The sequence below is a fragment of the Trichosurus vulpecula genome, chromosome 1 (genome assembly GCF_011100635.1).
Source record: "Trichosurus vulpecula isolate mTriVul1 chromosome 1, mTriVul1.pri, whole genome shotgun sequence".
Taxonomy (NCBI): Eukaryota; Metazoa; Chordata; class Mammalia; order Diprotodontia; family Phalangeridae; genus Trichosurus; species Trichosurus vulpecula.
Window position 1 is genome coordinate 197,445,792 of NC_050573.1, and position 12,692 is coordinate 197,458,483.

Sequence of the window (12,692 nt, forward strand, 5' to 3'; positions counted from 1 at the left end):
CTTTGAAGGAACCTCTCTCTTTTCAATATTCTTTATTAAACAGAGGATAGGTGAGGGTTGGGACATAACAAACAGGGAATGGACCTACTGCTAACCAACTTACTGTCTTGACCTAGTTCTTGGTCTAGTGTTACTGTTTCAGTCTAGTAATACTGCCAAACAAGGAAAGAAGGAAGGAAGGAAGAAGAGAAGGAAAGAAAGAAGGGAAAGAAGAAAGAAGGAAGGAAGGCAATAACAGAATTCCTAGTTATACCTACTTTAAAGGAAAACCTCAGAGGATTCTAATCTACTCAGATTATCTAAATTTTACATGCTTCTCTATATAAACCACTTAATCACTAGAGCATTAAGGGATTATACTTTAAATACATTTTAACTCCACATTTTATGATGTTAGGATTTGTTTACCAAACCTAACTCATCAAGCGAACTTAACAAACACATTAAAAATTAGCAAGCTATGTTTCAGCTTTTGTCATTGACAAATATTTAAGTTTCTGGTTAGATGTGAAGCACATATAAATAAACTGAGGTAGGCAAACCTAGCAAAAAAAAATGGAAAGGGAAATGTTGGCATTGTTATAGACAATTTTGTTAAAAAAAAAAGTATACCCTACAAGCAGGATAATAATTGTTTCATAATTAACATTATAGCCTAAGCTGACCCAATTTGAAAGACTCTACCCCACATGTGGGTGTCTCTTGAGATCAGAATTCTCAATTCAGAGCCCAGTTCCACTGAGAATGGTATGATGGTGGCTGGGGTTCTGAAATCAAGTGCTCCAAAGCTTCTAATTTCATCAGGTATAACAATATAACTCTTTGGTCACTCCACCACACACAAAAAAAGGTTAAGGAAGTCACTCCATTGTTTCTGCACTACATCCACTGAACAGAAGTCTAAAGTCTGAAAACCTCATGACATCCTAGTGTAACTTAAGGCCAGAGCAACGTACTCCCAACACGGGATAATAAAAATAAAAATGGTTTCCATTCTAGTTCCATTTTCCAAATGTAATCCCTTCTTGTGAGACCTCAGTTTTACTTTTCAATGTTTCATTTTGTGTCTAACACACTTGATGTTTGATAAGGACAAATCCACTGAAGCTGTTGAAAAACAGAGCACTTTCATTTACATAGATATGCTGTACCTTACTCCAAGAATGTCTAACTCATTCGTAAATTATGAGCGAACTCATAAATCCTAAAGGGACTATAATACATGGGAACAAATTAAACCATGGAAATCTTTTAAATGTCAACATGCTGACAGTCATGTGCATCCTTTCTTCCATTTTCAAAACACTGTCTTGGTGATATTTCTGCAGCAAAAGCCCATCAATCTAATCATAGAAGATTTCACTGATGTTTGTCTGATATAACACTTAGCCCTAACGGTTCAATCAACACAGAGATGTTAGGGTTTTCTTCTTAGCTAGAACACTTTAAGTACCATTTAACATTCAAAGCACAAAGATGCCATTGCAGTATTCTTGAGATTCCCCTAAGAGATTTGACTGCTTTTACAATGAGTTTTAGGGTGCCTTTCTTTTTTAAATGATAACAATCAAGTTTTTCAGAACATAAAGATACAAAAAGTTGAGATTTTAAAATAATTGGGGCTATACAAGTATAAATTGCGCTTGTGAAATACAGGATCTTAACTCATTCAATTAAGTGGAAAAGTAGAAATTTTGACCCTACTGGATGGATGCCAGGCTTACCACAATCAACATGATTCATTCCTGCTGACGGGGGCCTTGGTACAAGTGGTCACAAATAGGTACAGGTTTGGGAATATACATTTTTTTGTGATTTCCCTTTCTTTGCCACTTCCTGGGTCATTAAGAGTCAAAGAAATTGGTATTTTCTTCAAATACATACCCTGAAAAGTTCATAAGGTTAATTGCTATTATGGGAGTCCAGAAGGGCTCTCTACAGTCTTTTAAAACAGGCAATCAACAATGAAAGGGCATGTTTTGATTACACAAAAAGTTCTCCCATCTGAAAATCTGCCCATTACAGTGACATTAAATACCCAATGACTGGGTTTGAGATGGAATATTAGCATGAACATAAAATCACCATTGAAGTAAAGTGACCAAATAAGGTGTTGGCCTTAAGACATTATAGCAAGTGTTTATTTCTAAAGGCATCTACAAAGGAATTATAAGTATTTTCTTTTCTACCTTAAACATCTATACAATTTCATAAGCACAGCAGCATTACTACTGGTGAAGGGCACAGAAAGTTCGTGCTGAGCAGGGAGATGAGTGGGGGTGGCTGCTGTGTATTTGTAGGCCACCAGTGGAGAGAGAGAGATCAGCAATCTTCCCTCCAGGTAACACCCAACAATTTTTTTAAAAGGGAAAATACATTTTCCTCTGCATTTCAGAAGAAATTGAGGAGACGGTCTTGCTAAGCAGGCTGAAACATAGTTTTTTACTCCCCAGTGCAGCACAGGTTACATTGTATTGCACCAACTTCATGAAGTGTTCCATTTTTTTCTACATCTTTTAGAAAAAACATCCAAATCTTTCATTTCCCGTGCTTAATGTTAGAAATATATTGTTACCATTCGCAGGAAGGTAGGTGAAATGCTGGTACTGGCTCCTCTTTCTCTTTCCATTGCAGACGTAGAAATTAACCTGAACAGGACTGGTAATTCTTTGATTGCGAAAAGGTGGTATCTCAACCACCAGTGAATTCTGAAATGAGAATGATACACAAGGAAAGACACCAATCAGCATCTGACAAAAATAATAATAATAATTAGAATATGTCTACACGTGACCCTTCCAAATTCCTGTGTAGATCTTTAAAAGAATAAAATCAACCTAATTACCCATGTTGAGGAAGGGAAGTAGAGAGGAAGCAAGTTAGAACGACAGAGTCAGGAAGATATGGATTCAAGTCTTGCCTTTAACTTATGCTGGCTGTGTGATTGTGGGCAAGTTCACTAATGTCTCAGTGTCCCCAAGCAACTTTCTAAGACAACACATTTCAAAGGAGTTGAAATTCCACCTGCATGGGTGGAGTAAGTTTCCACACCAGAGAATTCCTCACACTGTAATCAAAAGTCTACACCAATTTGGGGGGAAAGGGGACTCAGGGAATGAGCATTTATTAAGCAGCATCTCTGTGCCAGGCATGGTGCCAAGGCTTTACAAATATTTTCTCATTATATGTACCACTAATTAGCAAATGGTGGATAATCTATCCCTCATTTCTTCTTCTTATCATCTCCTCCTTTCCAATATCAGAATATTTATTCATCTAACTATGTTTTGCTTGGCTAATTGAAATTTAGTTTGTATTACTGTCTGAGTAATGGGTGAGGGGGTCACCTTAGGGTGAATGGTGAGAAGGCAAAAGATCAAGAATATACTGGGGAAATTAAGCTGGAATTAACAATTTGCTGGAGATAAAACACCATACAGAAAATTGGTATTAACTCCATGCTCCAATTTCTGGACAAATCAAGTGAACAAACATTTATTATGTAACAGCACTGAGGATTAAAAAAAGGCAAACAAAACAACAATAACCAAATAAAAACCCCATGACCTTGGGAATATCTCTCTGACACCCACGAAGGTTCTCTGCCCATGACTTAGCCAGTCATGTGCCTTATGAGGACCCAGAATGATCTCACTTATTCTAGACCTACAGTCCTTAGACCAATGTGAACAAAAAGACCAAAAGCCGCACAATCAATAGTGGTATTTTACTTGTGGAAAATATTGGGCAGTAGCATTGTAAAGTACTTTTCCACAGGACAGACAAAGAAAAATCCAAGGGAATTGTCTCCTGGGGCCTTTGTTTCTGAAGTAGAGCTTGTGGTTACCAGACTATCCATCTCTAATATTCAAGTTAGTGTTGGTCAATAAGAAAAATAGTCCAACACATCCAAAACTCTTTTATCTGGGTTTGCCTGGGAAGGTTCGTAATGGGGATGACTAAATTCATATTAAGAGTCTCTCCTATACTTAAAGTCATGATAAATAAATCTATGTCAAGATGAATGAGGTAACCATCATCAAACTATGGACTTAGTCATTTTTTAAAAACCTGTAATATATATTATTCACCCCACTGAGCCAAATGAGGTTCAGAGATTACAGAGATAGGTTCCTGAACTATTATGTGGAGGGTGGCTGATTACAAATAGGGCTACCTTTTTAGACAAATCTACTACATCTTTTTACAGATACCATGGCAAAGTCATGGCATTACCTGGTGATGTGGTGTAGTAGAAAAACTAATGGCCTGGGCATTAGATCAGGGTTCTTTCTAATCCCAGTTCTGCCCCTCTTAAGACATGTAATTTCTGTGTGAATCTCAGTGGCAGAGTCACCATGTGAACTCAAGTATTCTGGACCCCAAGTTCAGTGTTCTTTCCACTGTACTTTTTGGTTTCTGTGAGATAAATGATTATCTATAATACTAATAATAGCTAGCATTTATATATTGCTTTAACATTTGAAAAATGTATTCCATGTGCTATCTTATTTGATCTTCGCTACAATTCTAGGAGGTAGGTACTATTATTAACCCCATTTTGCAAGTGGTTGAAAAGGGGTTAGGTGATTAACCCAAGACCACAAAGGTAATATCTGTATTAGGATCTGAACTCATGTCTTCCTGATTTTAAATCAAGCATTCCATTGTCTGTGCCACTCAGCTGCCCTCTACAAAGCATCTTTGATGTCATGTCATATGATTAATTTTTAATAAGAAAGGGGAGGGGAAGGTTTGAGAAAAACACTTCTACTCACTTCTTTTCCTAAATTGTTTGGGCTTATGGGAGTTCCTAATAGATACACGCCTTGAATATTTTGCTCCTTTTATCAAAGATAAGATGGGAGGCATCGGTCAAATGGAACAGAGGGTGTACACTTTAAGGAACATATAAGTATCACAGGATGTCAGAGCTGAACAGACTTCCTTTCTTTGCAAATGAGGAATCAAAGGTCCAAAGCAACTTCTCCAAGTTCATGTAGTAAACGGCAGCACGGGAATTTGAACCTGAGTCAATATGCTTCTGATATTGTGCTCTTTCTACTACACTATAGCACATGGTACAAGTTAAAACCATACCTACTGGCTATAAGTTCCTACTACTTTCAGACTTTCTCACCAATGAGGAAAAGAGATTGAGTGACTTTACTCACTGCTAGTGAGAGTCAGAGGTGGAATTTCTACCATTCCAGTCTTCCTGACTCCAAGTCTCATACTCTTAGCTGATATTTGGGTGGAGCAATGGATAAAATCTGCGCCTGCAGCGAGGAAGACCTGACATTAAATCTTTATTCAAAGACTTACTAGCCATGTAATCCTGAGTAAATCACCAAGCAAACTCTCTACCTTAGTTTCTTCATCTGTAAAGTGGGGATAACAATAGCACCTACCTCCCATGGTTGCTGTGAGAATTAAATGAGTTAACATATATAAAGTACTGTGCAAACCTTGAAGTTCTACATAATTACTAGTTTACCATTATCCATTATATCCATTATACATTCATTTCTGAACATAGGAGAGGGAAACTGAAGTTAGGATTAAAAAAAGAAAAAATTTGCATTCCTAGAAAAGACAGAGAAAGGATCTTCAGAAACAGTAGAGATACACATCCACCTTGGCTTTAAAAAAAGAAAAACTTCTATGTGAAAATCATTATGTACAGACTACTTAAATTGGGAGAAGGAAGTTATGATGATTTACAGCACAAAATGATTTATCTAACCTGCCTGTATCAAAAGGCAAACATTTATGATGAGCAGAGAAGAAGCAGAGATGGTAGACAATGACTTTGTGGAAGAGAGGGGAAGTAATCTGGAGACACATACATAGAGTGTTTGATCTTTCTGCATCCCAGCTGAAGGAACATCATGCATGAAATTCACAAGGAAGTGCCCATAAGCAAGTGAAGTGTAGTAAACAGTAGCTCCCAATGGAAGAGAAGATGGCCAACTCCCACTGTCTTCCACAGTTCAACCACATGTGCACAGAGAGCTAGTGAGCTACACAAAAGAGTCTGGTTCTCTATCCTTATGGCTTTCTCGACTTACTGACAAATTCCCTTGGTATGTGCATGGCCAGCAAATGACCACTGGCCTTGCAGTAGTTACTGACCCCTTGGATGGATGTCACTATTCCTTCACTGAGGCATCTACCCTTTGAGATTCCCTAATGACAGGTAGGTGGCACAGCTGATAGAGTACCAGGCCTGGAGTCAGGAAGACTCATCTTCCTGAATTCAAATCTGGCCTCAGGAACTTACTAGCTGTGTGACCTTGGGCAGATCACTTAACCCTGTTTGCCTTAGTTTCCTCATTTGTAAAATGAATTGGAGAGGAAATGGTAAGCCATTCTAGTATCTTTGCCAAGAAAACCCCAAATTGGGTCACGAAGAGTCAGATTTAACTGAAAAAAAAACTAAACAACGTCATCCCCAAAAGCTCCCCAAGGAAACCCAGGAGATAATCATCTACCCCACTCAGACCAAGGCCAGATAGAGCTCAATACGAATGATTCACAATAGTGGATGAGATAAATATTAGTTCTACGTTTACTCTCATGGTGGCTTGTCCATAATTATAAAGAATAAACGGGCCATTGCTGTAATTATATAAGAAGGCTAACAAAGAGATGTATGATATATGAAAGGAAGGGGGAAAGTAAGCTTATATCACTTGTGTGAATAAAGTCAGGGATCGGTCCCAGTACGTATAAGATCACATTAGAGCCAGAAAAGACCATAAAGGTCATCTGGGCCAGCCCCTGCGCATTTTGTACATGAAGAAGCTGAAGCTCAGAAAACTTAAGGATTTGTCCAGGGTTGACAACGACAACAGATAGCAGAACTGGGATTTGAACTTCTATACTCTGCCTCCAAATCCAGCCCTATTGTCAGTATAGCTATGAAGGTAAAGTGGCATTTTGAGCCTAGGGAAGCATTGAAAAATGCTCAGATAAAGTGAAGCAAAGTTCGAGGCAATTATGCAAAAAAGGCAAATAGCAACGAAACACTGCCCAGTGTGCTTCGTTACTTTCTAGCAGCTTGTGTATTTCTGGGAAAATCTCTGTTAGTCTTGGGGAGAGGCAATACCAGTAAGGAGGCTAAGTTGCAAGACTGCTATGTACTAATTCTGATATGAGGAATGAGAATTGAAAGTGAAAGAGTAAATCAGCATTGCTAATTAGTGGACAAAAAACTTATCAACCACATACACTTTAAATCAACTTGGTCTTTCCAGTGGAGGAACAGAAAAAAGCCAACATACATTACTGATCACCCAAAATAAATCATTAATCACCAGAGGTGACCAATCAATCAAGTATTTATTAAGTTCCTACTAAGCGCCTAGCACTGAGGGATACAAAATAAAACCAACATACAATTATGCAGGTAAATGGTTATTTGTAAAGCTGGAGGAAAAACATAATAATAATAATAATAATAATAGCTATAAAATATGTCGCAAACTTATCCCTCCCTTTTAACTGCATGTATCAAAAAGAAAAAAAATCACATGTTAATAGGCAAATCCAATAAGTAAATTTGTCAGAGGTGGTGTCTATTTTACATCTGAAACAAAAGTAACTGTGCTCTGTAGTAGGTGGTTAATAATAAGTCATTGCTCAAAGGAATTACTGAAATATTTGTCTAAGAACCTACTTGTCGATGGGACAAAGGATATGCCCCACTGAAGAGCAGGTCAATTTTGAAAGTCTCAGAACAAGTATTTTTTCTCAGGGGACTTGGGGAGAGCAGCAGTATTCATATTGGGGAATCCCCCATTTCTTATTCTTTTTGGGTGACATTGAAGTAGCTGATAGAGAAAGCAGAAAAGTATACATATGTCCATGTACAAAGGATGGGAAGCATTCAAGAGCTTCAGGTGTTGAGATTTTTAAAATATATATGTTTTCTATTGTTCAGTCATGTCTGACTCTTTGTGACCCCACTTGAGGTTTTCTTGGCAAAGATACTGAAGTAGTTTGCTATTTCCCTCTCCAGCTCATTTTACAGATGAGAAAACTGAGGTAAACAGGGTTAAGTGACTTGCCCAGGGTCACATAGCTAATAAGTGTCTCAGGCCAGATTTGGATTCAGGAAAATAAGACTTCCTGACTACAGGTACTCTACTGTATCCACTGTGCCACCTAGCTGCCCCATATGTTTTCTAGCGATATCAATTTTGTGCTCAAACCATTTTACAAAGTATTTTCAGGAGGACAGACTCATGTCTCCTGGTCCATGCGACTGCTGTTACCATCATTATTCGTCACGCTATTTAGCTTCATTTTAGCACTTGTTTCACAGAGTGTTTTACAATCATTTTTACGACTTGTTCTTGCCCTATCTATTATTTTTATTAGTTGTTCTATTTTACTAAAGAAACTATGTGCCAAAGTTAAGGAAACTCTAATTCTGTTCTAGCTGGATGCTATAGAACCATATGAGAGCATGTGTCTTTTTTAAATGGCAGCGTATTTAAGGAATACTTACTGGCTTGCACATTTCTTTGTCAGTTTTTGCTTCCATTTCCCACACATGGTGACCATCTAAAAGGAAAAGACAGAAATAAATCTATTCTTTTTGCATATATTTCTTTTGACCTCTATTCTGTCCTCCGCCATTCTCTCCCCTCACCCTTAGACCCATATAAATGACAGCTCATGTTATCATTATGCAGGCAACATTAGGACTCAGTGGTAGGAAAAAATAACTGTCTTGAGACACCAAAATTTTTCCTGATTCCTGGATGACTTTTTTCTAGATGAAACAACAAATATTAAGTAAGCATCTACTGTATAGAAAGCACTATGATGGATACAGGAGAATACACAATTTAGATAAGGCATGGTTCCTGCCTGCATGAAGTTTACAGTCTGACTCAGATAACTATAATATATGATGTTCCATGATAGTTATCTAAGATGTTATGAATTTCAACGAAGTGGGTAGCTTGCAGCTGCCCTGACATTGAATGGACATGAGGCTTAAAGAGAAAATATAGGTTCCAAGACATCAGTTCTCAACTTAACCTAGGTATGTTCATTATGCCAGAGCCTGTAGTCCCCACAGACTGGATTTTCTCATAACAATGAACATGTTACTGGCCACACAACTAGTGAACTTTGGATTGAAGTTATTTCAACTTAGATTTTGTTAATATGCCTCTAACCCACCACAACTGAAACTGGGCAATGACAGAATTTCTGAATCTGTATCAATCCAAAGAGAAATGAGAAACATGGGGAAAATGCAGGCTGGCCCCAAAGGTAACTGTGTCTCTGTCCAGCATCAGGAAGAGAACATTTGGGGAGTTATGAGCTCTGCTGTCTTACCAGAGATGCCAGTGTAACAAATGGTGAAATGACAAATGGTATTTTTCTGTATATTTATTGCCATATTTGGACAGACAAATGCAAATACAAATTCATTTAAACCTCAACCCAGGTTTTGTGTGTGGTAGATTTTCTTTAAGGAAAAAAAATGGTTCAAAGTACTTATGAATGAACTTTTTGTTCTTTATGGCCTACCATGCCCAGCACAGAGGTGTCACTTTTAGGAGTGTCTAATGTATTCTGAATGCCTGCAAACAATAGTCTATGTATACAGAAGCATCTCTCTGGAAGGTAGGCTGTTATGAGAATGGCATTAAATCATTATTCTTAAAGTGACAAGTAAAATGGTGGTATCCATTACTTACAAGGAAATTTACCTCCACCTCCTATCCCTTCAGTCTTTTATCTTTACCTAAAATGAAGTAATATCCTAAAAAAAATTTAAAGTAATTACAACTTATTAAAGCATCTACTAACATATAGAGAGATTGAAATCTACACTGGTGGAAGAAGTGAATATCCACATAGATGAAATCGTGAATTGCTGAAATGCTGGCATGTGTATATGTAGCCCACATTTCTCTTTGTGTTTTATTTTAAAAGGAGAAAAGATATACCCTTTTCAAGCTACAAAGCAAAGCAAAATCAGAGAAATACCTTCAAAAGTTATTGATTGGGGAAAATATATTAGTCATACCAATGTCCAGAACCCTCCAACATCATGTTTCAAACATGTCAGAATTATGCAAACTCCCCAGGGCTACCAAATCACAGTGCTCAATTCATTCACCAGATGACTCCACTAAATCAATGAATAAAAAAAATAGACCACTGTCTCTTGGGTCCAGGACCCAAATTTCCTACAGGAAAAAATACTGTGAAACTAAAAATAAACTTATTTGCTCTTGAAGACATCAGAATTTTGACAGCTCTGCAGAACTTCCAATGTTCGGGCCTGCTCAAGAACTTTGGCCAAGGGAGTATTTACTGTAGCCATATGTCCTGATGGTGGTCAGGAATGCTTTCCTGACTTTGAGAAAGGATGGCTAGAACTTCGTATTGACTTGCGCTTAATTCCTAGTTTCTATCTTAGAGAGAGACTATATGGTCTAGGACTTGATCTAGGATGCTGTCTTGGAGCTCTGAAAAGCTGACTTTCCCCTCCTCTCCTACTTTTTTTTTAAGAAATCTAAGTTATTCTTTACATAACTAATCCTCTATTACTTGTTTTTGGCACTAACCTAAAAGCTTTTGAAATTTTATTATGACAAAGCACAAGTTTGCTCAAAAAAAAAAACCGTTTTAGGTGTTATAATCTAAACTGTTAGGGAAAAATTCCGGCCAGTGTTTAGTCTTTACCTATCAACTAGAAGCTAAGAGTCATAGTTTGGGTTTCAGTAAGAAATTCTCTTGAGAATGTCCAGACCCTTGCTGTTAAAAAAAGGGGGGGGGGGCAGAAGGGATTGAGGGGGAGTGAGCGTCAGAGGGAGAGAAGGGGAATAGAGGACTCATTAAGAGTTAGTGACATTTCATTTAACAAAAACATAAGGAGGAGAAGTTGTTATGAAGCAGAGACAAAAAAAAAAGTAGACAATTCCTCATGTTACGTCTGGTGAACCAAGAGGGAAATCTCAACGCCCACGAACTGGGACTTACTCCAGGAGGGAAACCTTAGACCACTACGTCAACCTCTTACAGTAAACATGTTTTGCAGGTTTATACAATTTAAAAGAAAAAAAAATCATTGGGATAGGAACAGTTTGTGGGGGCCTAACTGGTAAGGAAATTTGCCTATGGAGGAGAAAAGAATTTTCTCCCAATGCAATAAGCATGTGGGATACCTTTCTTCTTGTCAGAATGTGCCTAAGAAGTGAGGCCTGATAAACCACAAAAGTTTCCATTGTAAGCTTGCCACATCTGCATTGGCCTGGCTGGTTTAGGGCCCAAGGCAACTCCCTGCCTGGCCAGGCACCAACAAAAGTACACCAGAGCAATTTATACCTTTCCAAAATGCAAATAATTCAAATTACAGACATAACACAAAGCTGAAGCAGACACATTTCAGGCATTCCCGTTAAAAGTTTTGCTCTTTGGACCTACCAAAATATATGTGAAGCTTGGAAGGGCCAGTTCTTGGGGCTTTCCCCCAATCATTCTGATGATTTTTTTTTTCCTTGAGAGATACGGAAAGCCATTTCAGACACTGGCTTCAATTTTGCACAGTGGAGTGAATTCAGAGAAAATAATTTGGCCTTTAGTATAGCTAGGATCATTTTGCAGTCCTATCTTTGGAAGGAAAGCATGTGGTTCTTCTTTCTTCTTACAGCTTATTGCCATCTCTTAAGGGCAAGATATATAGCTATTTACTGGGTTGCTGGTGTCCTCTGAGACTTTTAAATGGCAGAGAAAGAATCTAGACAGAAGAAAAACATTGCCAATTGGAAAACCTGGGTTCAAGTCCTGCCTTTGATACATACCTACTATGTTTTTCTGCATAAGTCACTTAATCTCTGATTGTTCTAGGCAAGTCTCTAGAACTCTTAAGTTGCTGACCTAAAGGGACTTTACTTATCCAGGCATTACCTATACTAATAGAATCATATGTCCAGTCTCTATGGCCTGTCTTAACAGCCTCATAATTTTTAGAAATCTCTACCAATTTCTCTCTTTTTCAGCATCCATTAAGCATTTTACACTTAGTCCTCCCTAATGAAACACCTGGGGTCACCAATAATGAAATTATGGTTCTTATGATCCATTAAATTTCTCTCAAAGCAGATGAAAGATGACAAAGTCTGCCAAGTGGATCCATCACAGCCTAGGGCTGTCTTCTGCAAGGCACCTGAACTTGGAGGTAAGGAATGGATTCAATCCCATCCAAAACCCGCCTCCCACTGGAAAGGGAAATGGCCAGCCCTGAATGGGCCTTTGTGTTTCAGCCTTATCAAATCCTCATTGCAATTTCTCAGTGCTCCAGGAAACTGCATAGAAGTCCAGGGGTAAAAATATTCCAAATCATTAGGGAATTCCCTACAGCATGAGTCACAGAAAAGGCTTCCCCACCACACCCAGCTAGAAGATTTCTACACAAACAGGGCACTGTGGGTCTGTTCCAACACTCCACAGGACTGAAAAAGAAGCTGTTTAAAACTCACAATGTCAATTAGTCATATATATTGTAGTGTTTTTCTAGGGCTGAGCTTTTTTTTTCCATACATGAAAGCAACCCAGAGTTTATTTAGGAGCCATAAAAGCTTTTCTAAGACATACTCTATTATTTTCTAATCCTTCTTGGTGTGTTGGGCTTTATTCTTAGATGTCTGTGATTGGGTTTC

The 12,692-nt window shown here is 38.1% G+C and overlaps 1 protein-coding gene across 4 annotated transcripts in view; it reads right to left on the minus strand.

Moving 5' to 3' along the window:
* The window catches only part of NFATC1 (nuclear factor of activated T cells 1), a 209,118-nt gene that overhangs the window by 66,389 nt on the left and 130,037 nt on the right, over positions 1-12,692 (minus strand). For all 4 annotated transcript variants that reach the window (XM_036762437.1, XM_036762425.1, XM_036762433.1 and 1 more), the window contains exons 7-8: positions 8,516-8,571; positions 2,576-2,708 (exon numbers count right to left, since the gene is read on the minus strand). In XM_036762437.1, the coding sequence (XP_036618332.1) occupies positions 2,576-2,708; positions 8,516-8,571 (189 nt within the window). The remainder of the gene's footprint in view (positions 1-2,575; positions 2,709-8,515; positions 8,572-12,692) is intronic.